Consider the following 19,818-nt stretch of genomic DNA (forward strand, 5'->3'; position numbering starts at 1 on the left):
TAAATAAATAAAAAGTAAGTAAATAAATGACAAATAAATGAATGAATAAATAAATAAACAAAATAATGGGATTACAACTGTTTTGTTATCTGAATTCCTTACTTAGCAATACATAGTAAATAATTCTATCTTTCCAATTAAAGACACATATTTTAAAATGACAGGTTTCTTATTTAATCTGTTTCCTGTTGAAGGCTATTTGGGTTTTATTATATTTTGGACAATGTCTGTCAATGCCCTTTTATATCTACCTTGGACAATGGGTTTAATTACCTTCATTGATCCCCAAAGTAGAATTTCTGACAAAGGGTTTGCATGGCCTAAATGCTACTTGTGTATACTTTGAAATTCCACCTGCAGTATACCAGTTAGAATGTGTATTTCCCCATATTCTTGCTGATGTAGGCGTTGTTACTCCTAAAGTGAGATTTATTTAGCGTCTTAGTGGTTTGATATTTCTGTTTTTAGTGACTCATGCATGCCAGGTTTCTCTCATTGGGGCAGACTTCTGGGCTTCACATACTAGGGCTAGAATTGAATGAGAGCTGGCTTTGTTGTTCAGATAAGAACTCCACATGTATCTTTGCTACTTCTCAACTTTCAGTTCATTTTTAAAAAATATTTTATTTAGGGCTGGAGAGATGGCTCAGTGGTTAAGAACACTGACTGTTCTTGCAGAGGACCCGGGTTTGATTCCCAGCATCCACATGGCAGCTAACAACTGTCCATAACTCCAGTTCCAAGGGATCCGACAGCCTCTTCTGTCCTCCTCGGGCATTGCATGACCCAGGTGCACTTACATACATGCAGTCATAACACTCATACACATAAAATAAAAATAAAAAAAAAAAATTCAGCCAGGTATGGTGGTGCACACCTTTAATCCTAGCACTTCAAGCTCCAGGCCAGCTAAGGTACAGGGAGACCCTGTCTGACAAAGACCAAAAATATTTTATTATTTTTATGTGTATGAGTGTATTGCTTGCATGTATGTGAGTGCACCCATGTTGTGCAATGCCCAGAAAGTCAGAAGAGGGTGTCAGATTCTCTGGAACTGGAGCTATGAACAGTTGTTAGCCACCATGTCAGTGCTAGGAACTGAACGCAGGTTCTCTGTAAGAGCACCTAGTGCTCTTAACCACTGAGGCATTTCTCTGGCCTCTCAACTTTCAATTTCTACAAGTGATTTCATTTCTTCTGATTATTGTGGATTTTCTGATCCACTGCATGAATGGACTATTGTAGCAAATAGCAATTCAGAAGACATTATGTAGAAAATATCCATCCTGAACTGGCACTTTTGGAGGCGGTGGCAGGAGGATCTTAGCTGTTGTCTTGGCTGTGGACAGGCTGGACTGCCTGAGCAGCAGTTTTGTAGTGGCAGTGACTGTCAGGCTTGGTCCTCACGAATTTCTTCCTTTCCATTTAGTGAATCCGTGTTAGGTCATCTTGGGAGTTCTGAGGACAATCTCATCTCTTGGACTTTTCCTCCCCTAGCTCTGGCCTCTGTGGATGCTGCCTTTCCTGTGAAATAAACCAAGGAGGACTGAGCAGTTCTTGAATCTCTAAACCATGGCCTGTGTAAGTCAACCATTCATATTCTTCTGGAAATAACAGCCATGTTAAGGTCCATGAACATTTCTTTATCCTGCAACTTACCTATGAGAGCCCTGACCAGGAGCTTTCTAGTGTTTGAGATCTAGTGAGGAGGACGCTGAAGAACACTGACACTGCCCTGGTCTTTTTCCAGTCATTGTTCACGTATTCATTGAACAGATCATTCGACATCTCTTAAGTTGCTGAGGGAGGATGGACCCATTTAACCACTCAGGGGAAAACTCTCAAACTTTTGAAGACTTGAATTTTCTAAGTATGTAAGATTTGCAGTTGTTTAGCCTCATTTAAGATATGGTGAGATCTTGTGATTTTAGGGTTGGATGTGTCTGGGTGTTGCATGCACAGAGATCTAGGATCTCTGGGAATCCCTAAAAGCTACTGCGAGGAATCTGTTCCATTTGCAGATGAACAGGATGTGCTGGCTTACCAGATGCCCCACCACTTCTCAGCTTTCATCTGGGTGCTCAGAGTGTGAACTCAGGTCCTCAAGCTTGTGTGGTATTTTCCAAGTCCCCCCCCGCTTTTTTTTTGTCTTTTTGAGACAGGGTCTCCCTGTAGCTCCAGCTGGCCTGGAACTCACTATGTAGCCCAGGCTGGCCTTGAACTCACAGAGATCCGCCTGCCTCTGCCTCCTGCCGGGACTAAAGGTGTGCACCACCATGCCCAGCTCCACCCCAATTTTTTTTTTTTTTCTGTCTTTTTGAAACAGCATCTCCCTGTAGCCCCAGCTTTCCTGGAACTCACTATGCGGACCAGGCTGGCCTTGAACTCACAGAGATCCACCTGCCTCTGCCTCCCAAGTGCTGGGATTAAAGGCGTGTGCCACCAGGCCCGGTTTCATCCCAGTTTTTAAAAAAGACAATCTTGGAGCCAGAGGTAGTGGCCCACTCCTTTAATTCCAGTACTCAGGAGGTTGAGACAGTCAGATTGCCACAAATTCCAGGCAAGCCTGGGCTATAGTGTGAGACCCTGTCTCAAAAACAAAGCCAAAGGCTAGCAACATAACTCAGAGAGTAAAGGCCCTTGCTAGCTGACCCCTGTAAGCCTGATGACCTGAGAGTTTGATCCCTGGAACCTACATAAAGGTGGAAGGAGAGAGAGAGAGAGAGAGAGAGAGAGAGAGAGAGAGAGAGACAGAGAGAGAAACAGTGGTATGTAACCCAGGGTGGCTCTCCATTCCTGGTCCTCCTACCTCAGTTGTTATATGTATTGTACCCCGCCCTGCAGTGTGTTCATCCCATCTCACAGCTTTAGAGATGTGCTTTACCTTCATCTTGATAATTTTGTCTTTCCCAAATGTCTTTTGGATTATTGAAGTATGTCAGAGTATGTGAAAGAATTTGTAGTAGGCAGATGTGGTGGTTCACACCTGTAATCTCTAGTTGAAAAAATATCAGAGAGATGGGCTAGAGAGATGGCTCAGTGGTTAAGAACACTGGCTGTTTTTTTTTCAGAAGACCCAGGTTTGAATCCCAAGATCCACATGGCTGCTAACAACTGTCCATAACTCCAGTTCCAGGGTATCTGGCAGCCTCTTTTGTCCTCTGTGATTGTTGCACAACATGGGTACACTTACCTACATGCAGGCAATACATGCATACACATAAAATAAAAATAATAAAATAATTCAAAACAAAATACCAGAGAGAGAGGAAGAGGGGAAGTGAGGAGGGGGTATAGCGCCAGATCCTTCAGGAACACATAAGTACTGTGCCTCAGCACCTTGTTTTCCTACCTTCTGGCCTCCAGCTTGGGCCTGTTTGCTCGCTGTAGTGGCCCGCTTCTTGCTATATCTTGTCTACAGTTTCTCTTTGGGCTTTAATTTTTTTTTCTTTCCTGTCAGTTATAACACAAGGTTTGTCATTTCAGGTGTCAGTGATGTTCAGTGATGTATCCATAGCTTTCTCTCAGGAAGAGTGGGAGTATCTAGATTTGGAGCAGAGGAATTTGTACAAAGATGTGATGTTGGAGAACTACCGCAATGTGGTCTCACTAGGTAAGGTTGTCTGCCTTCAGTAATTTAGGTTGTAATCTATGAGGCATCAGCTCCCCATGGGAATTTCCAGAACAACTTTTAAGAAAGTTGATTTTCTACTCCCAGTTCTTTTTTTAATTATTCTTTTGCATTTATTTATTTATTTGTTTGTTTGTTTGTTTGTTTAGTTTGTTTAGTTTGTGTGCATGTGTGTACGTGTGAGGGCCGCATGTGCCATGGCAAGCATACAGAGGTCAGAGCAGTTGTGGAAGTTGGTTCTCTTCCACCATGTGGGTTCTGGGAATCGAGCTTAGGTGGTCAGGCTTGACAGCAAGTGTCTTCACCTGCTGAATCATCTTGCTGACCCTGCTCCCTGTTCTATTTATTTATTTATTTATTTATTTATTTATTATTTATTTATTTATTTTAAAACATTATTTTTATTTTATGTGTATGAGTCTATTGCCTGCATGTGTGTAAGTGCACCTGTGTCATGCAGTGCCCAAGGAGGTCAAAAGAAGGGGTCAGATCTCCTGGAACTGGATTTATAGATGGTTGTCAGCTGCCATGTGGGTGCTGGGATTTGAACCTGGGTCTTCTGTAAGAAGAGCCAGTGTTCTTAACCACTGAGTTATCTCTCCAGCCCTGCTCCATGTTCTTTTTTTATTTTTTTGAGATGGGGTCTCCCTTTAATTCCAGCTGACCTGGAACTTACTATGTAGACCAAGGCTGGCTTGGAATTTAATATGTAGACCAGGCTGGCCTTGAACTCACAGAGATCCACCTGCCTCTGCTGGGATTAAAGGTGAGTGACACCACGCCCAGCCCTGCTCCATGTTCTTAAGGAAATGGTTTGCACAATTCATTGGAAATGAGCATTTCCATTAATTATATTTATTTTACCCATGCTTTAATGACCCTCTGGCCCTTTATAATAGATGGATTTTTTTTTTTTTTTTGAGACAGGGTCTCCCTGTAGCTCCAGCTGTTCTGGAACTCACTATGTAGACCAGGCTGGCCTTGAACTCACAGAGATCCGCTTGCCTCTGCCTCTCGAGTGCTGGGAGTGCCCGGCTAATGGCTGGATTTTTAAATTATTATTATTATTTAATTTTTTTTTTTGAGACAGTTTCATATTCTGTAACCCAGGTTGATCTGGAACTCACCATAATCCTCTTGCCTGAGCCTCTTGAGTACTGGGGTTGCAGGTATGAACTACCATACCTTGTTTATCAGCTAGGTTTTAGATGTGATTTATAGACTTACCAGTATCAAAAACAGATTGCACTTAAAAAATATTTAGCTGGGCATGGTGGCGCACACCTGTAGTCCCAGCACTTGGGAGGCAGAGGCAGGCAGATTTCTGAGAGCTCAAGGCCAGACTGGTCTACATAGTGAGTGTAGCTGGAGCTATAGAGAGACCCTGTCTCAAAAAGACAAAAAACAAAACAACAAAAAAAGTTTGTTTGTGTGTGTGTGTGTATGTGTATGTAGGGTATGTGTGTGTACCATGGTCTGCACCTGTAGGTCAGAGGAAATCTTGCAGGACATGGTTATTTCCTTCTACCATGTGGGGAACTAAGGATCGAACTTATGTTGGCAGGCTTTGTTGCACATGCCTTTACCCAATGAGCTATCCTGCTGTCCCTCACTTTGTTTTTGAACTTCAGATTGTTTTAGATATTGTATTTTGTTGTTACCCATAAGGGAAATGGCTATACCTTGTTTCTTAGTTTTTCTCTATCAAAAGAACACATATAATTTACATAGTGGTAAGTTAAGTCACCAGTGTTTATTTACAACTCGTTTCCTTTTATTGCCAGGTATATTGGCACATGCCTAATTTAGTCCCAGCACTCAGGAGATAGAGGCAGGCAGATCTCTGATAGATCGAGGCCAGCCTGGTTTACATAGCAAGTTCCAGGCTGATAGGGACTGTGGAGAGACCCTGTCTCAAAAAGACCAAAAAAAAAAAAAAAAAAAATCCCTTTGTTAATGAACAGTTGTCCCCACTTTTATAACTGAAAATGAAAAGTCCAAGAACTTTGAACTTTTCTGTTCATTGTATAACTATCATAAGATACAGTGTAAGTAAGGGGGGAGGCGGCTCAGGTAGTAAAATGCAATGCCTGTAGCCCTAGGTCTGAGGGGAGCAGAGACAGGTGGATCCCTGAAGCTCATTTTCCAGTCAGCCTAGCCAAATCAATGAGCTTCAGGTTTAGTGAGAGACCCTATCTTACAAAATTAGGTGGAGGGCCAGAAATATGGCTCAGTGGGTAGAGGCATTTGCTGAGCAAGCCTGATACAACTTGACTCTGATAACTGGGACTCATGTTAAAAAGCTAGATGCAGCCAGGCATGGTGGTGCACACCTTTAATCCCAGCACTCTGGGGGCAGAGGCAGGCGGATCTCTGTGAGTTCGAGGCCAGCCTGGTCTCCATAGCGAATCCAGGCCAGGTAGGGCTACAGGGAGACCGTCTCAAAAAGATCAAAAAAAAAAAAAAAAAAAAAAGCTAGATTGCAGTAGCATCAATCTGTAATCCTTCCTGTGGCGAGATAGGAAATGGAGAAAAGAGATTCACCCAGACACTTGAGGGCGAGCTAGCCTGGAGGGCGCAGCACAGTGAAGCAGGAAAGCCCATGCCTCATCAAGGTAGAAGGAGAGAACCAACTCCCAAAAGTTGTCCTCTGACCTCCACATGCACACCTTGGCATGTACACGCCTGTATTCAGAACATACATATGTCAGACACACAGACAACTAGTGTTAATCTCTGGCCTCCAAGATTCATGTACACACACACATGCACACAGACCTGTACACATGCTCACACATCCATACTACCAAGTACCTACGTCATACAAACAACACAACATGCACACAAACGAAAAATACTGAAATAGCAGTAAATGTCTCTTGGAAAGCTGCTTTCTCCTCTAAGCACGGTTATGATGCCAGTGGTCTGGTCGGCACAGGATGTCTAGAGCAGGCCAGCAGTGTGTAGATGCAGATAGATGAATATACTTCACAGTAAACCTATACAATAGGTGCTATTTTTTTTCTTTTAACATTTTTTTGAGAATTTCACACGAGTATTGTCTTTGCAAATATGGAACACTTCACGAATTTCTCTGTCACCCTTAGTCCATGTGCTGCCGAAGTGAACACTGTTTTTGTTTTTTGTTGTTGTTTGTTTGTTTTAGGGTTTTTAAAAAAAAATTTAAATTATTTTTATTTTATGTGTATGTGTGTATTGCCTGCATGTAGATAAGTGCACCCTTGACGTGCAATGCCCTCGGAGGTCAGAAGAGGCTGCCGGATCCCCTGGGACTGGAGTTACAGACAGTTGTTAGCTGCCATGTGGGTGCTGGGATTCAAACCCGGGTCTTCTGCAAGAACAACCAGTGTTCTTAACTGCTGAGCCATCTCTCCAGCCCCTGTTTTAGAGTTTTTTTTTTTTGAGAGAGCATCTCCTATGTAGCCCAGAGTGGTTTCAAAGTCAAACTCCTCTGGCCTCAGCCACCCAGGTGCTGGGATTACCAGCCTGAGCTCCCATGCCCAGCTGTGATAGACGCTCTTATTGTTGCTATTTTACAGGTACAGGAAATGAAGTGTAGAAGTGACTTGCCCAAAGTCACACAAAGTTGTTTCCCTTCCTCTCTAGTCTGTGTATTGTATAACCTTAATATGAACTTATTTTGCTTTTTGAGACACGGTCTACCTGTATCCCTCCCTGGCTGTCCTGGAACTCAGTTTGTAGACCAGGCTGGCCTCAGGAACACAGATCCACCTGCCTCTACCTCCTGAGTGCTGGAATTAAAGGTGTGTACTACCATGCCTGGCTAATGTGAATATTTTTAAACCATCCTTTTATCTTCTTTTTAAAGATTTTATCAATTACCATTTTAACCTATAGCTTCTAGCAATTTTACTGCCATGAGCCCAAGTAGACTTTGAATTTACTCTTTCTTATCACCTCCTGTTTCTTTTCCTCTAACAGGATGCTTCATTTCTAAACCAGACATAATTTCCTTATTGGAGCAGGGAAAGGAGCCCTGGAAAGTTGTACGGAAAGGAAGAAGACGAAATCCAGGTGAGTGAGAGCCAGTCAGGCTTGGGAAAAACCCCAGCTAGTTGGAGAAGAGGTGTACGAGGTACGTAGCCTCCAAGCTAGGCACTATTGTAAGTGCTGTCAATTCAGTGGCTCAAAAACCCTAGCAACGTCCATGTCCCATGGAATTCACCTTGTAATCAGAGAAGCCTAGTCACTACAACTAAATAGAAGGTGTAATGCCAGGTAATAGAATGCTATGGGGCAAAGCAGGCAGAGGGAAGAGATAGTGATGTGACACAGGAAACCTTTGTGGTATTAATCAAGTTTCTTTCTCCATTTGTGGTACTGGGGATGGAACTGCGTATCTTGCTCTGTGCAAACGTTCTCCTATCCAGCTCCAGCCAGGAGCTGGATATGGCCAGGGGAACAAGCTTTTTTGTTGTTGTTGTTGTTGTTGTTGTTTTTGTTTTTTAACTTTGCTCATAAAGTTTTAAAGGAATATATACTTGATATTCTACTCAGTATTATAATGCTGTGTGTTTCATCAGCAACTAGTGTTTTGTATGAGTTACTTGGGATGATAGGCTCCTGGAGCACAGGACAGCATTCTTTTTCCCACTTTTTCTTTTCTTTTCTTTTTTGTCTTTTTGAGACAGGGTCTCTCTGTAGCCCCAGCTGGCCTGGAACTCACTATGTAGACCAGGCTGGTCTTGAACGCACAGAGATCCGCCTGCCTCAGCCTCCTTTATGAAGACGTGGGCCACCATACCCAACTTTTCTTTTCCTCCTTCCTCTTCTTCTTCTCCTCCTCCTCCTCCTTCTTCTTCTTCTTATTATTACTATTATTATTATTATTATTATTATTATTATTATGTGTGTGTGTATTGCCTGTAGGTAAGTGCACCCATGTCATGCAGTGCCCACAGAGGACAGAAGAGGCTGTTGGATCCCCTGGAACTGGAGTTACGGACAGTTGTTAGCTGCCATGTGGGTGCTGGGATTTGAACCCGGGTCCTCTGCAAGAACAGCCAGTGTTCTTACCTGCTGAGCCATCTCTCCAGCCCCCTTTTCTCTTTTCTTTCCTTTTCTTCTTTCTTTTCTTTGTTCTTCCTGTCTGTCTTTTCCTTTCTCTTTCTCTCTCTTCCTTCCTCTCATCCTCCCTCCCTCCCTCCCTTCCTCCTTTCTTTTTTTCTTTCTGGTCTTTTTGAAACAGGGTCTCCCTATAACCCCAGCTGGCCTTGAACTCACACAGATCCACCTGCCTCTGTCTCCCCAGTGCTGGGATTAAAGACGTGCACCACCATGCCCGGCTAAACATTACTTTTGTTTTCTTTTATTTCTGCTGTAGAAATTTTACTTCTTTTTAAAAAATACCTCATGCCCTTAGGCGGGCATGGTGGCGCACGCCTGTAGTCTCAGCACTTGGGAGGCAGAGGCAGGTGGATCTCTGTGAGTTCAAGGCCAGCGTGGTCTACATAGTGAGTTCCAGGCCAGCTGGGGCCACAGGGAGGCCCTGTCTCAAAAACAAACAAACCAAACCAAAAAAAGACCAAAAATAAATAAAAATATTTTATTATTTTTATTTTATGTGTATGAGTGTATTGCTGGCATGTATGTAAGTACACCTGTGTCATACAGTGCCCACAGAAATCAGAAGAGGGTGTCAGATTCCCCTGGAAACTGGAGTTGAGGATGGTTGTCAGCTGCCATGTGTGTGTTGGGAATTGAACCCGGGTCCTCTGCAAGTGCAGCCTGTGCTTTTAATTGCTGAGCTACCTCTCTAGCCCTACATTTTACTTCCTTTAGTAAAAGAAAACAACTTGTGTTTGCTTTCTTGTTTTCTTTCAGATTTGGAAACTAAGAAGGAGACCAATCACCTAGCCTCGGAAAATGGCATTTATGAAATTAATTTATGCCAGTGGAAGGTAATGGAAAGAATTGAGAGCAGTGGCCTTAGGGGCCTCATTTTAAAAAATGAGTGGGAGTCAAAAAGAAAACACAAAGGACAAGAGGAACCTCAAGAGGGATATTTCAGCAGAGTGAGCATTGCACCTGAAAGAGTGTCCACCTACCAGAAGCTCACATCTGCTACTCCACATCAGAGAGTCCATTTTGTGGAGAAGCCCTACAAGTGTAATGAATGTGGGAAGGCGTTTAGAGTACGCCAGCAGCTTACTTTTCATCACAGAATTCATACTGGTGAGAAGCCCTATGAATGTAAGGAATGTGGGATGGCCTTTAGGCAGACTGCACACCTTACTAGACATCAGAGACTTCATTCTGGTGAAAAACTCTATGAGTGTAAGGAATGTGGGGAAGCTTTCATATATGGCCCAGACCTTAGAGCACATCAAAAAGTTCATATTGGTGAGAAGCCCTATGCTTGTAAAGAATGCGGAAAGGCCTTCCGCGTACGAGGACAACTTACTCTCCATCAGAGGATTCATACCGGTGAGAAACCCTATGTATGTAAAGAATGTGGGAAGGCTTTTAGACAGTATGCACACCTTACTCGACATCAGAAGCTTAATATTGCTGACAGACTCTATGAGTGTAAAGAGTGTGGGAAAGACTTTTTGTGTGGCTCTGGCCTTAGAGTTCATCACAAACTTCATACTGGTGAGAAGCCCTATGAATGTACAGACTGTGGGAAGGCCTTTAGAGTTCGACAACAGCTAACGCTCCATCAGAGAATTCATACGGGTGAGAAGCCCTATGAGTGTAATGAATGTGGGAAGACTTTTAGTCGGGGCTATCATCTTATTCTTCATCATAGAATACATACTGGTGAGAAGCCTTATGAATGCAAGGAATGCTGGAAGGCCTTCAGTCGGTACTCACAACTTATTTCACATCAGAGTATTCATATTGGTGTTAAACCATATGACTGTAAAGAATGTGGGAAGGCCTTCAGACTACTCTCACAACTGACACAGCACCAAAGTATTCATGTTGGCGAGAAGCCCTACACGTGTAAGGAGTGTGGGAAGTCCTTTAGATTGCGTCAGAAACTTACTCTACACCAGAGCATTCATACTGGTGAGAAACCCTTTGAGTGTAAGGAATGTAGGAAGGCCTTTCGACTTAATTCTTCTCTTATTCAACATCTGAGAATTCATTCTGGTGAGAAGCCCTATGAATGTAAGGAATGTAAGAAAGCCTTTAGACAGCACTCACATCTTACCCATCATCTGAAAATTCATAGTGTAAAAATGTAGAAAGCCTTATCAGTCTTAGAGAACGTTCTGTGAATGTTATAGTTCATTTCCTGCTTCATACCTGTAACTGACTTGACATAAAAGGTTTTATACTATTAAAGAAATTTGTTGATTTAATGTGTTCCATTGTGTTCTACAGTCTGTTTTCAGACATGATACTTCAACATACTTATTCTAAAAATTAGTCCCACATGTACACAAATGTGGGAAAACAGCATCTCTATTCCATCACTTTGGGTTAAATTAAAACATTCAACTACTTTGGCTGTAATTTTTTTCCATTGTGAAGTGTTGGCAAAAATAGCTGCGGGTTCTTTAAAACTCCATCAAGTTGTGGCATCTTCATCCTCTGCTTTAGATATGGACAGGCATTGACTACTGTGCCCAGGAGGACACAGAAGTACTTCTGTGCTGGCTTCTGGGCCCAGGCTTTACTGCAGAATTACTTCATCTCTAGAAATATTCTCTCAATCCCTGTACTGTTGTATTTGAAAAATCTGGCTGCTTTGCTGAAGAGACCACATGGAGACGCCCCAAGACTGTACAGACAGGGAGAGAACCTTGCTGAAACCAGACTTGGCTAGTCACTGTATGACACCAGACACTTCTTTAAAAATAATTTTGGATCTTCCAGACCAGCCACCAACTTAATGCCACCGAATGACCTCAGCTGACATACAGAAGAATCAACCAGCCACATAAGCATAAAATAATAAAATGTTCATTATTTAAAGCCACTAACATTACTCGTGAACATGCATATGGAAGACTGCAGGTGTGATAAATATAGAAACGCCTTCCACCAGCATTTATCCCTTGTTGAACTTTAGCTATCTTTTTTTGGGGGGGGGTCTTTTTGAGACAGGGTCTTCCTGTAGCCCCAGCTGTCCTGGAACTCACTATGTAGACCAGGCTGGCCTTGGACTCCCAGAGATCCACCTGCCTCTGCCTCCCAGTACTGGGATTTAAGGCGTGCGCTGCCACATCTGGCAGAACTTTATCTTATTCTCATTAAAATGCCATTTTGGGTTTTGTTGTTTTACACAGAGTTTTGGTATGTAGCATGGGCTAGCCTTAAACTCACTGTCTAGCTCAGGCTCGCCTTGAACTCCAGGTCCTTCTGCCTCAGCTTCACAGAGTGCTGGAATTACAGATATTCACCATTATACCCAGCTGTGCTTTATTTGGGTGATGCTGGGGATTGAACCCGGGGCTTCTCACACAATAGGTAAGCACTCTTCCACTGACTATATCCTACTCCACTCATTAGAATATTTACATATGTCCAATCCACTGGATAGTGAATTCCAATACCATGGTGAAAGATTCATAGGAAGTTTATATAAGTTTGTATTAACACCTGTAAATTAGATCAGTCAGCTGTGCACTTATGTCATGATGCAACCGACATACAGAGCACCTTCTGTGAAATATTCCTTTTTAAAATATTTTACTAATTTTATGTATATGAGTGTATTGCCTGCATGTAGGTAGGTGCACCCATGTCACATAATGCCTGTGGAGGTTAGAAGAGGGTGTCAGGTCCCCTGGAACTGGAGTTACGGATGGTTGTTAGCCACCTTGTGAGTGCTGGGAATCGAACTTGGGCCCTCTGCAAGAGTAGCCAGTGCTCCTAACTGCTGAGCCATCTCTCCAGCCCCATAAAATACTCTTAAAAAAAAAAAAAAGGACCCAGAGTACAGTTTTGTCTTCTAATTGCAAAGAACATGGAGATTTAAGAAATTGATGATAAAGAAGTGACTAAGTCCAGAATTTAAGAAATTTTACTGAATTGATGGTCTAATTTCTTAACTAATGCCTGTCAAGAGATAAAAAATCATAATCCTACATATTAAAGACTTAGATTTCAATATTGTGTCAGGGCTCTTTATGCCAAAATGTACTTGAAATACATTTTATTTAGGCGTGCTGACACTGCCAGACACACGATTGACATGAAGGATTTTATACTCTGATTCTTAGAACTGAAGGATGTTCTGCCATACAGGATCACCTGGGGAACCACCCAAGTCTATCCAGAAGCATTAGGGCAGAGTATGGGTCAAAGCCTCTATTAAGGTTACTATGAAAAGGAAAGTCAGACAGGATTGACACACTGAGTTTAAGATTGGCGACAGACTAATGTTGGCAGGGCTCTGGACCCTTGGGGCAATTATTTGTCATCTAGTACCTGGCCCTGTGGTGATTTAGGCCAGGGACATTTGTGTTTTATTATTATTATTAATTATTATTATTGTTAGGTCTTTTTCTCCCTGTAGCCCCAAGCTGGCCTGGAAGTCACTATGTAGAGTAGGCCGGCCTCAAACTCACAGAGCTCCTGCTTGAATGCTGGGATTAATGGCATGCACCACCATGCCCTGCTTATATTATTAACTTGCTTTTAAAGACAAGATCAGAGCTAAGTGTGGTGGTGCATGCTTTTAATCTTAGCACTTGGGAGGCATGGGGAATATTGTTGCGGTATGTTTGGTAAAAGATGGCTAAGCCTTTGGGTCCTGTTTTTATGTCAAGGTCTGCTACCAAGGGAGTTGTCTGTTATCTATGCATTAGCCATTCCTAGGTTGGGCACTCTTTAGAATCAAGGCCCCAAATGCCAGGGTATCCAAAATACAGAAAATACATGCTGGATGTGATGGTACATGTCTGTAATCCCAGCACTCAGGAGGTGGAGGAAGGAGGATTGGAAGGCAGTTCAAGGGCATCCTACATAGTACATGAGATTCTGTCTCAAAATCAAAAGCAGCTGGGTATGGTGGCACATGTTTTTAATCCCCCAGTCTATGTAGCTAAGGCTAGCTTCAAACAGTTGCTAATCCTCCCAAGTGCTGAGATTACAGACATGAGCCACTATTCCCAGTTCCATGTTATTCTTTTTTTTTTTTTTCATCTTTCTGAGACAAGGTCTCCCTATAGCCTCAGTATGTAGACACCAGACTGTCTTCGAACTCACAGATACCCGCCTGCCTCTGCCTCCTGAGTGCTGGGACTAAAGGCATGCACCACCATGCCCAGCCTTCCATATTCCTTTTATAAAGGACATTCATACCAGAATTGTGATATTCTTAAAAATAAAGTACTTACCTACATTCAGGCAATATATGCATACACATAAAATAAAAATAAAATTAGAAAAAAATTAAGTTCCAATGCACGACATGGTAATACATACCTGTAATTCCAATACTCAGGAAACTGAAGCAGGAGGGGTTCAAGGCCAGCCTTGGCTACATAGCAAGTCTGTGGCCAGCTAGGGCTATATGAAATCCTGTCTCAAAAAAAAAAAAAGTATCAGGTGACAATTCTTTTGTCTATCAAAGGTTATAGACATAACTTCTCCCAAATTGTGACTTAAATTGGTCTGGTCTTGTCACATTAGTTAAAAATTTAAATTTGGGGGACTGGAGACATGATTCAGTGATTAACAGCACTGACTACTCTTGCAGAGGACCTAGTTTTGCCCAGCACCCACACGGTGACTAACAACCGTTTGTTAACTCCTGTTCCAGGGGAATCTGACACCCTCTTCTGTCCTTCACAGGCACTACACAACACTTGTGCATTTACATACATGCAGGCATAACACTCATACACATAAAAAAAATTATAAATTAAAAATCTAAGTTTAGATGTAATCACAGGCCTCATTAGGGAAAGCCACAAATCCCTTGAAGTGTCTAACTGGCCCTAAATTGGCAGCCTGGCCTTGCTCAAGCCTGGCCTTCCTCAAGCCTTATCAACTGGTCCGTCACTCCCTGGACTGAGAGAGAGAGACTGTTTATGGAGCCGTCTGTCTCCTTTAGTGCTATAGATAATTCACCTGCCTGTCTAAGAAAAGAGATCCTCAAGGACACCAAACTTGGGCACTAATTCAACTCCCCACAAAGTGCAGCTGTGTCTCACACCCTGGTATGAAACTTCCCCTGTTTTCTTTGTCTAGTTGTAGAAGCTTGATTCTCGCAGACAGCCTCTACCTCTCCTGTATCTTCTTTGAATAAAGGAAGCTACATTCCTTGCCTGTTGCAGGTCTGGCTCTGGTTTCTTGTCTCCTACTCCTCTATCTCTCCTTTTATTCTCCAAAAATCTAACAATCATAGCTTTCATTATGATAAAATAATATTTCAAATCTGTGATATTTCTAAGACGATTTTTAATAGAATCTTGGTTTTCTAGGCAAACAGTTTTGTGAACTGCAAGTATATATAATGTATGTATATATGTAGTTTTGTGGGAGTTTTCTAAATATATTATTTGTTATAATAAAAAGAATGCTTGGTATTTGCGGTGCTAGGAGGCATCTAGTCATGTCTCCCAATTTTATGTTTTATGTTTGAGTAAATAGACTTTGTTTTGGTTTGTTTGTTTTTCTGTGTTCCTAAATAAAGTTTTTATTAGAAGTGCTAGCTCAATATTGTTACGGAGTTCAAGACCACTGTGAAAAGACCACTGGACCCAATTCACATTTTAATTAGCCAAATTTAATGCTGCAGCAGGACTGTTTCCAGAGGCCAGAGAAGGAACTGCAGTGAAGCTGGGAAGGGAAGGGAAGCTTTTTTTTTTAAGACAGAAACCCCAAGTAGTTGCAAGGACAGTGGGGTGACAATGACCCTTAAATGCAGCAATAAGCAAGTTTACAGAAGCCAAAACAAGCAATTGTTAGTCATTTTCTTAACAGATGTATTGAAACCTTGACAGTAAGGAGCTTTTTTATTATTATTTTTTTCAGCATATTACCAAGAAAGACAAGATATTGTTTAGGTTACTTTTCCTTGGGTGGGCAAGAAGCACGGCTGCAATGTCTGGGTGGTGATATTCCTTTCTGTGGTCAGCTATTTCTAAAAGGAAAACAAACTTCTGGGGGGAGTGACTTACTGGAACTAAATTCAGACCCTGAGCTGGTTCCTTCTCTGGTTTTTGAAGTCTAAGGTGGCTACTTTGTACAAAGGGACTTGCTCTAGTTATTACAGTATTGTCAGATGTCATTTGGCACATAAGTATGTTTCTGTCCTTGAATGTGTTAATGTGATATGTTGGACTGCAGTCATTAAAGCAGTATTGGTGCAGAGATCACTAAATAGACCATTGAAACAAAATTAAGAGACCTGAAAAGACCTACATAGATGTGGTCATCTGGCTTATGATAAAGCTTCCTCTGCAGTGTGTTGGGAAATGGTATTTTCAATCAGCAGCTCTGGGTCTGCCACATGTCTGTGTCTTCACTCTTCCCTTATACTACATACAAAGCAGTTCCTAATACATCAGTGATATGCACACGACACAATGACACAAAATGTGGTGGTACAGGGGATTGAGTACAAGTCTCACACAAAGCAGTTCCTAATACATTAGTGATATGCACACAACACAAAGACTTGGGTGGTGGTACAGGGGATTGAATACAGGTCTCACACATGTCAGGCATGTGCTCTACTATCGAGTTACATTCCTGGCCCTTTATCTTTCTTTCATTTTGAGCCAGTTTTTGATAACTGGCCTTCAAGAACTTTGTATGTAGCACAGACAGGCCTTGAATTTGCAATCTTCCTGCCTCAGCCTCCTGAAGCTGCGCTTACAAGCCCGTTCCATGGGATCTGGCTAAAATACAAAGATGTTAAAAGAAAGCAGAATATCTTTCTAGTCAGCAAAGCCCTGACTTTATTTCCATTAAAAACCTAACGGTCTTAACATACTAACTCAGAAAGGTGGGAGATGGAAGAGTGGGGACAGGGGAGAGACAGAAACTCTTAACTCTAAGGAGCCTGAGCGACCTTTCTGTGCTCTGCTAACCCTTTGAGGATATTTTTATCCAGTGCCCTGATGTATGCCTACACTCCTCTGGGTATATAAACTGAGTACCTGCTGTGTGCTTATCAAATTTAGCATCTGCTGGAGTTACGAGTTCTAAGCCCTGGTAGGGCGACGTTAAGGGTGAGATGGGGGAGCCCGCCTGGCTCAGTCCTGGGCAGCCCCCAGCACCACCCCACTTGGCCCAGAGGACACCCTGCTCAGCGCTCCAACCTCTTGCAACTGCGCTTGCGCACATCGAGCAGGCCCTAGGGGGCGGTCACCAGTCCCTCCCCACCACGGACTACATTTCCCATAGGCCTCCGCGCAGCTTCCTTCCGCCTGCCTGGCGGCTGTCGGTGGGGAGAGGTGAGTCTCGGGCACTGAGGCAACGGGCGCTAGGGGTGCGGCGCGGACGTGGGTGTCAGTTGGCCGGGGAGACTTGGAGTCTGTGACGCGGAGTGGACCCCCCTGGTGCCCCGCTGCGTCCTCTTCTTCCCGCTTCAAGGCCCCGAGTTAGATGTGGGAACCCCAGAGTGAAGGCCCCCCGGAACAAAAAGACTCAGCCCTGGGCGCCTCCGCGGAGCCCGGGCCCTCGGGGGCGGCCAACGGCCGGACCCTCCGCCCAGGCCCGGCCCTGCGACGGCGGGAGGGTCGGTTTGGCCCGACGCTTTCCCACCCGCTGCCGGAGCGGTGGGAGCGACTGTGAGCGCGGGGGTGTGTCCCGAGGTGCTGGATTCCGCTTCTTTCTTCCTGTCTGCTTGGCTATAGGAAGGCGAGGGCATGGAGGGGACGGTTGCTGCTGCATTTGTAGAAACCCATCGTGACTGTTGCATATATCAAAGACGCAACGTTAGTTAGCATTAGTTTTTGCTTCGTCTTTGTTCGATCAAATGTAGTTTACTAGTTTTCCGGATATGAGGACATCGGCTTTCCTGAAAATCAGCTCTGCCAGAAAAGAGCAGATTAATGTAGAATTAATAAAATATACTTACCCCCAGGTTATGTCTCAGTTGTTAGATGTGAACCAGTTCCCCTTTGTGAGGTTGTAGCTTTCTTACCAGTGACGCTCCAGGGTTGCTTTTTTTTTTTTTTTTTTTTTTAATGGGGTTTTTTTTCAAACCATTTCCCCGGTGGGGAAAGGAGACTTTTTTTTTTTTTTTTTTTTTTTTTTAATAGGGATTATTTTCTAAACCATTCTCCTGATGAGAGAAGAGAGCTTTTTGTTTTGTATTTTTGTATTTTAAAAGGATGCTTTATTTTTATTTTACGGGTGAGCATATTGCCTGCATGTGCAGCCCTGTCATGCAATGCCGGCAGAGGTCAGAAGAGGGCATCAGATCCTCTGGAACTGGAGTTACATATGGTTGTTAGCTGTCATGTGGGTGCTGGGAACCGAGCGAGCCTGGGTCCTCTGCAAGAGCAGCAAGTGCTCCTAACGGCTGAACCATCTCTGTAGCCCCAGTTTTTGTATTTTATTTATTTTTTTGGAGACAAGGTCTTGTGTACACATGCTGTCTGGGGATTCACTGTGTAACCCATAATGGCCTCAAATTTGTAGGTGAGCCATCTGTCTCACCAGCTGTAAGGGCTGTCACCAGGCCCAGCCAAGGTAGGACTTAATTTCCAGTGATTCTTTGCCTCTCCTAATCCATTTCAGCAACAGCAGCCATTGCGAATCAGCATATTACCCATCCTTTTCCGAACCTTTCAACTGCGAGTCAGGTGTGGTGGTGCTCACCTTTAGTCCTAGGGGTGGCAGAGACAGGTGGATTTCACAGATAGAGGGCATCCTAGTCTACATAACAAGTTCCAGGCCAGCTGGGGCTACAGAGAGACCCTGTCTCAAAACAAACAAGCGTACCAAAAAACTTTAAACTGGAGGCTAGAGATGTACCTTAGGGATTGAGAGCTTTTCCAGCATAGACCAGGTCTGGGTTTATCCCCAACACTGGGGGTGGGGTTAGGGTAGAGGGTTGTGGAGGGGGTAGTAGGGGGATGAGGTGGTAAGTATCCTTACAAAAAAGAGCCCTTCACCTCCATCTCATCCATCACATTCTGTTCCAGTGAAATTTTCTTCTTCTGCATCAAAAACATGATTTTGTAGCATGATACAGGTTTTTTTTTTTTTCCAGTTAATCTTTAGCTGTTTAGGCTTTAACACTGGAAGTGACCAATTAGCCTGGTGCTTTGGCCTCCCATCTCAGTAAATAGTGGGGGTAGATTCCTCCTTTCCGTAGATAATTCCCATGAGCAGTTGGAGAGCATTCAGTTTCTCTTGGGAGCTGCATTTTTTCAAATTGTTTTTTGGATGATCTGAAACGGAAAGAGAAGCTAATGGTTTGTTGTGGCTTATAATTGGGAGGGGAGATTGCAGCATAGATGTGATCATTCATACACTAGGTGTCTTTGATCTCAGCTGCCTTCAGTTTAAGGCAGAGAAGACAGAAATGGTTTGGTTGGTAACAGTCTCTGATTTGGGATTCTTTTTTCTTTCCAGTTCTGGAGATTGAACCCAGGACCTTCTTGGTTGGAGGCAAGCACTCTGCCACTGAGCTGTCTCTCTAGCCAGTCTTCTGCTTTGAGGCTTATGATGAGAAGTTAGATGGTAAGGTTTTTAGTGGAGAAAGGTCTGTGTTCATAAAGGTGGTGGTTTGAAGTTTTCAAACTGTGAGCTCGTTTCGGGCCTTTTATTTATGCAGTCTTGTAGGAAGCAGTTTACTGTAATGACAATATGGGTCATGGAGCTGAATAAGCATGCTTCTAAGCCCAAACCTGCCAGTCCTATATTTGTTAGATTTCTTTGTGCTGTAGTCCCATCCTGTAAGATGACGTGTACTCTATAGGATTACTCCCAGTAAGTGAACTAACCTAGGGCTGAGAGTGTAACTCAGTGATGGAGAGCTAACTACCACATACAAAGCCTGGGATGTCATCCTTAATACCACACCAACAACCCCCCTCCTCCTGAAAAAGAAAAGAAAACAAAACCTTAGGTAATATTTGGAATGTAGTAATGGTTCAATACATTTGTTTACTATAATGCATTCTGTGGTTTTCCTCATCAGCTAGTTCCAAATGTTAGTATTTTGCCACATTTGCTTTATAAACCATCTATGTACCCTTTTGTAAATTACTAATAACCAAGAA

At 43.1% G+C, this 19,818-nt stretch overlaps 1 protein-coding gene across 5 annotated transcripts in view; it reads left to right on the forward strand.

Annotated features, from left to right (window-relative positions):
* The window catches only part of LOC115067778 (zinc finger protein 14 homolog), a 33,225-nt gene that overhangs the window by 2,895 nt on the left and 10,512 nt on the right, over positions 1–19,818 (forward strand). For 2 of the 5 annotated variants that reach the window (XM_029556524.1, XM_029556526.1), the window contains exons 1-2: positions 17,000–17,037; positions 19,169–19,276. Coding sequence is in view for 2 of the 5 variants with exons in the window: in XM_029556527.1 (XP_029412387.1) it covers positions 1,573–1,581; positions 3,487–3,613; positions 7,595–7,687; positions 9,497–10,866 (1,599 nt within the window). In the remaining 3 variants the exon portion in view is untranslated. Of the gene's footprint in view, positions 1–1,429; positions 1,582–3,486; positions 3,614–7,594; positions 7,688–9,496; positions 10,977–16,999; positions 17,038–18,151; positions 18,281–19,168; positions 19,277–19,818 lie in introns of those variants that run through there. The other 3 variants (XM_029556528.1, XM_029556527.1, XM_029556525.1) reach the window with 3 other exon arrangements.

Source organism: Nannospalax galili, unplaced genomic scaffold (genome assembly GCF_000622305.1).
Source record: "Nannospalax galili isolate Female #2095 unplaced genomic scaffold, S.galili_v1.0 scaffold886, whole genome shotgun sequence".
Classification (NCBI taxonomy): domain Eukaryota; kingdom Metazoa; phylum Chordata; class Mammalia; order Rodentia; family Spalacidae; genus Nannospalax; species Nannospalax galili.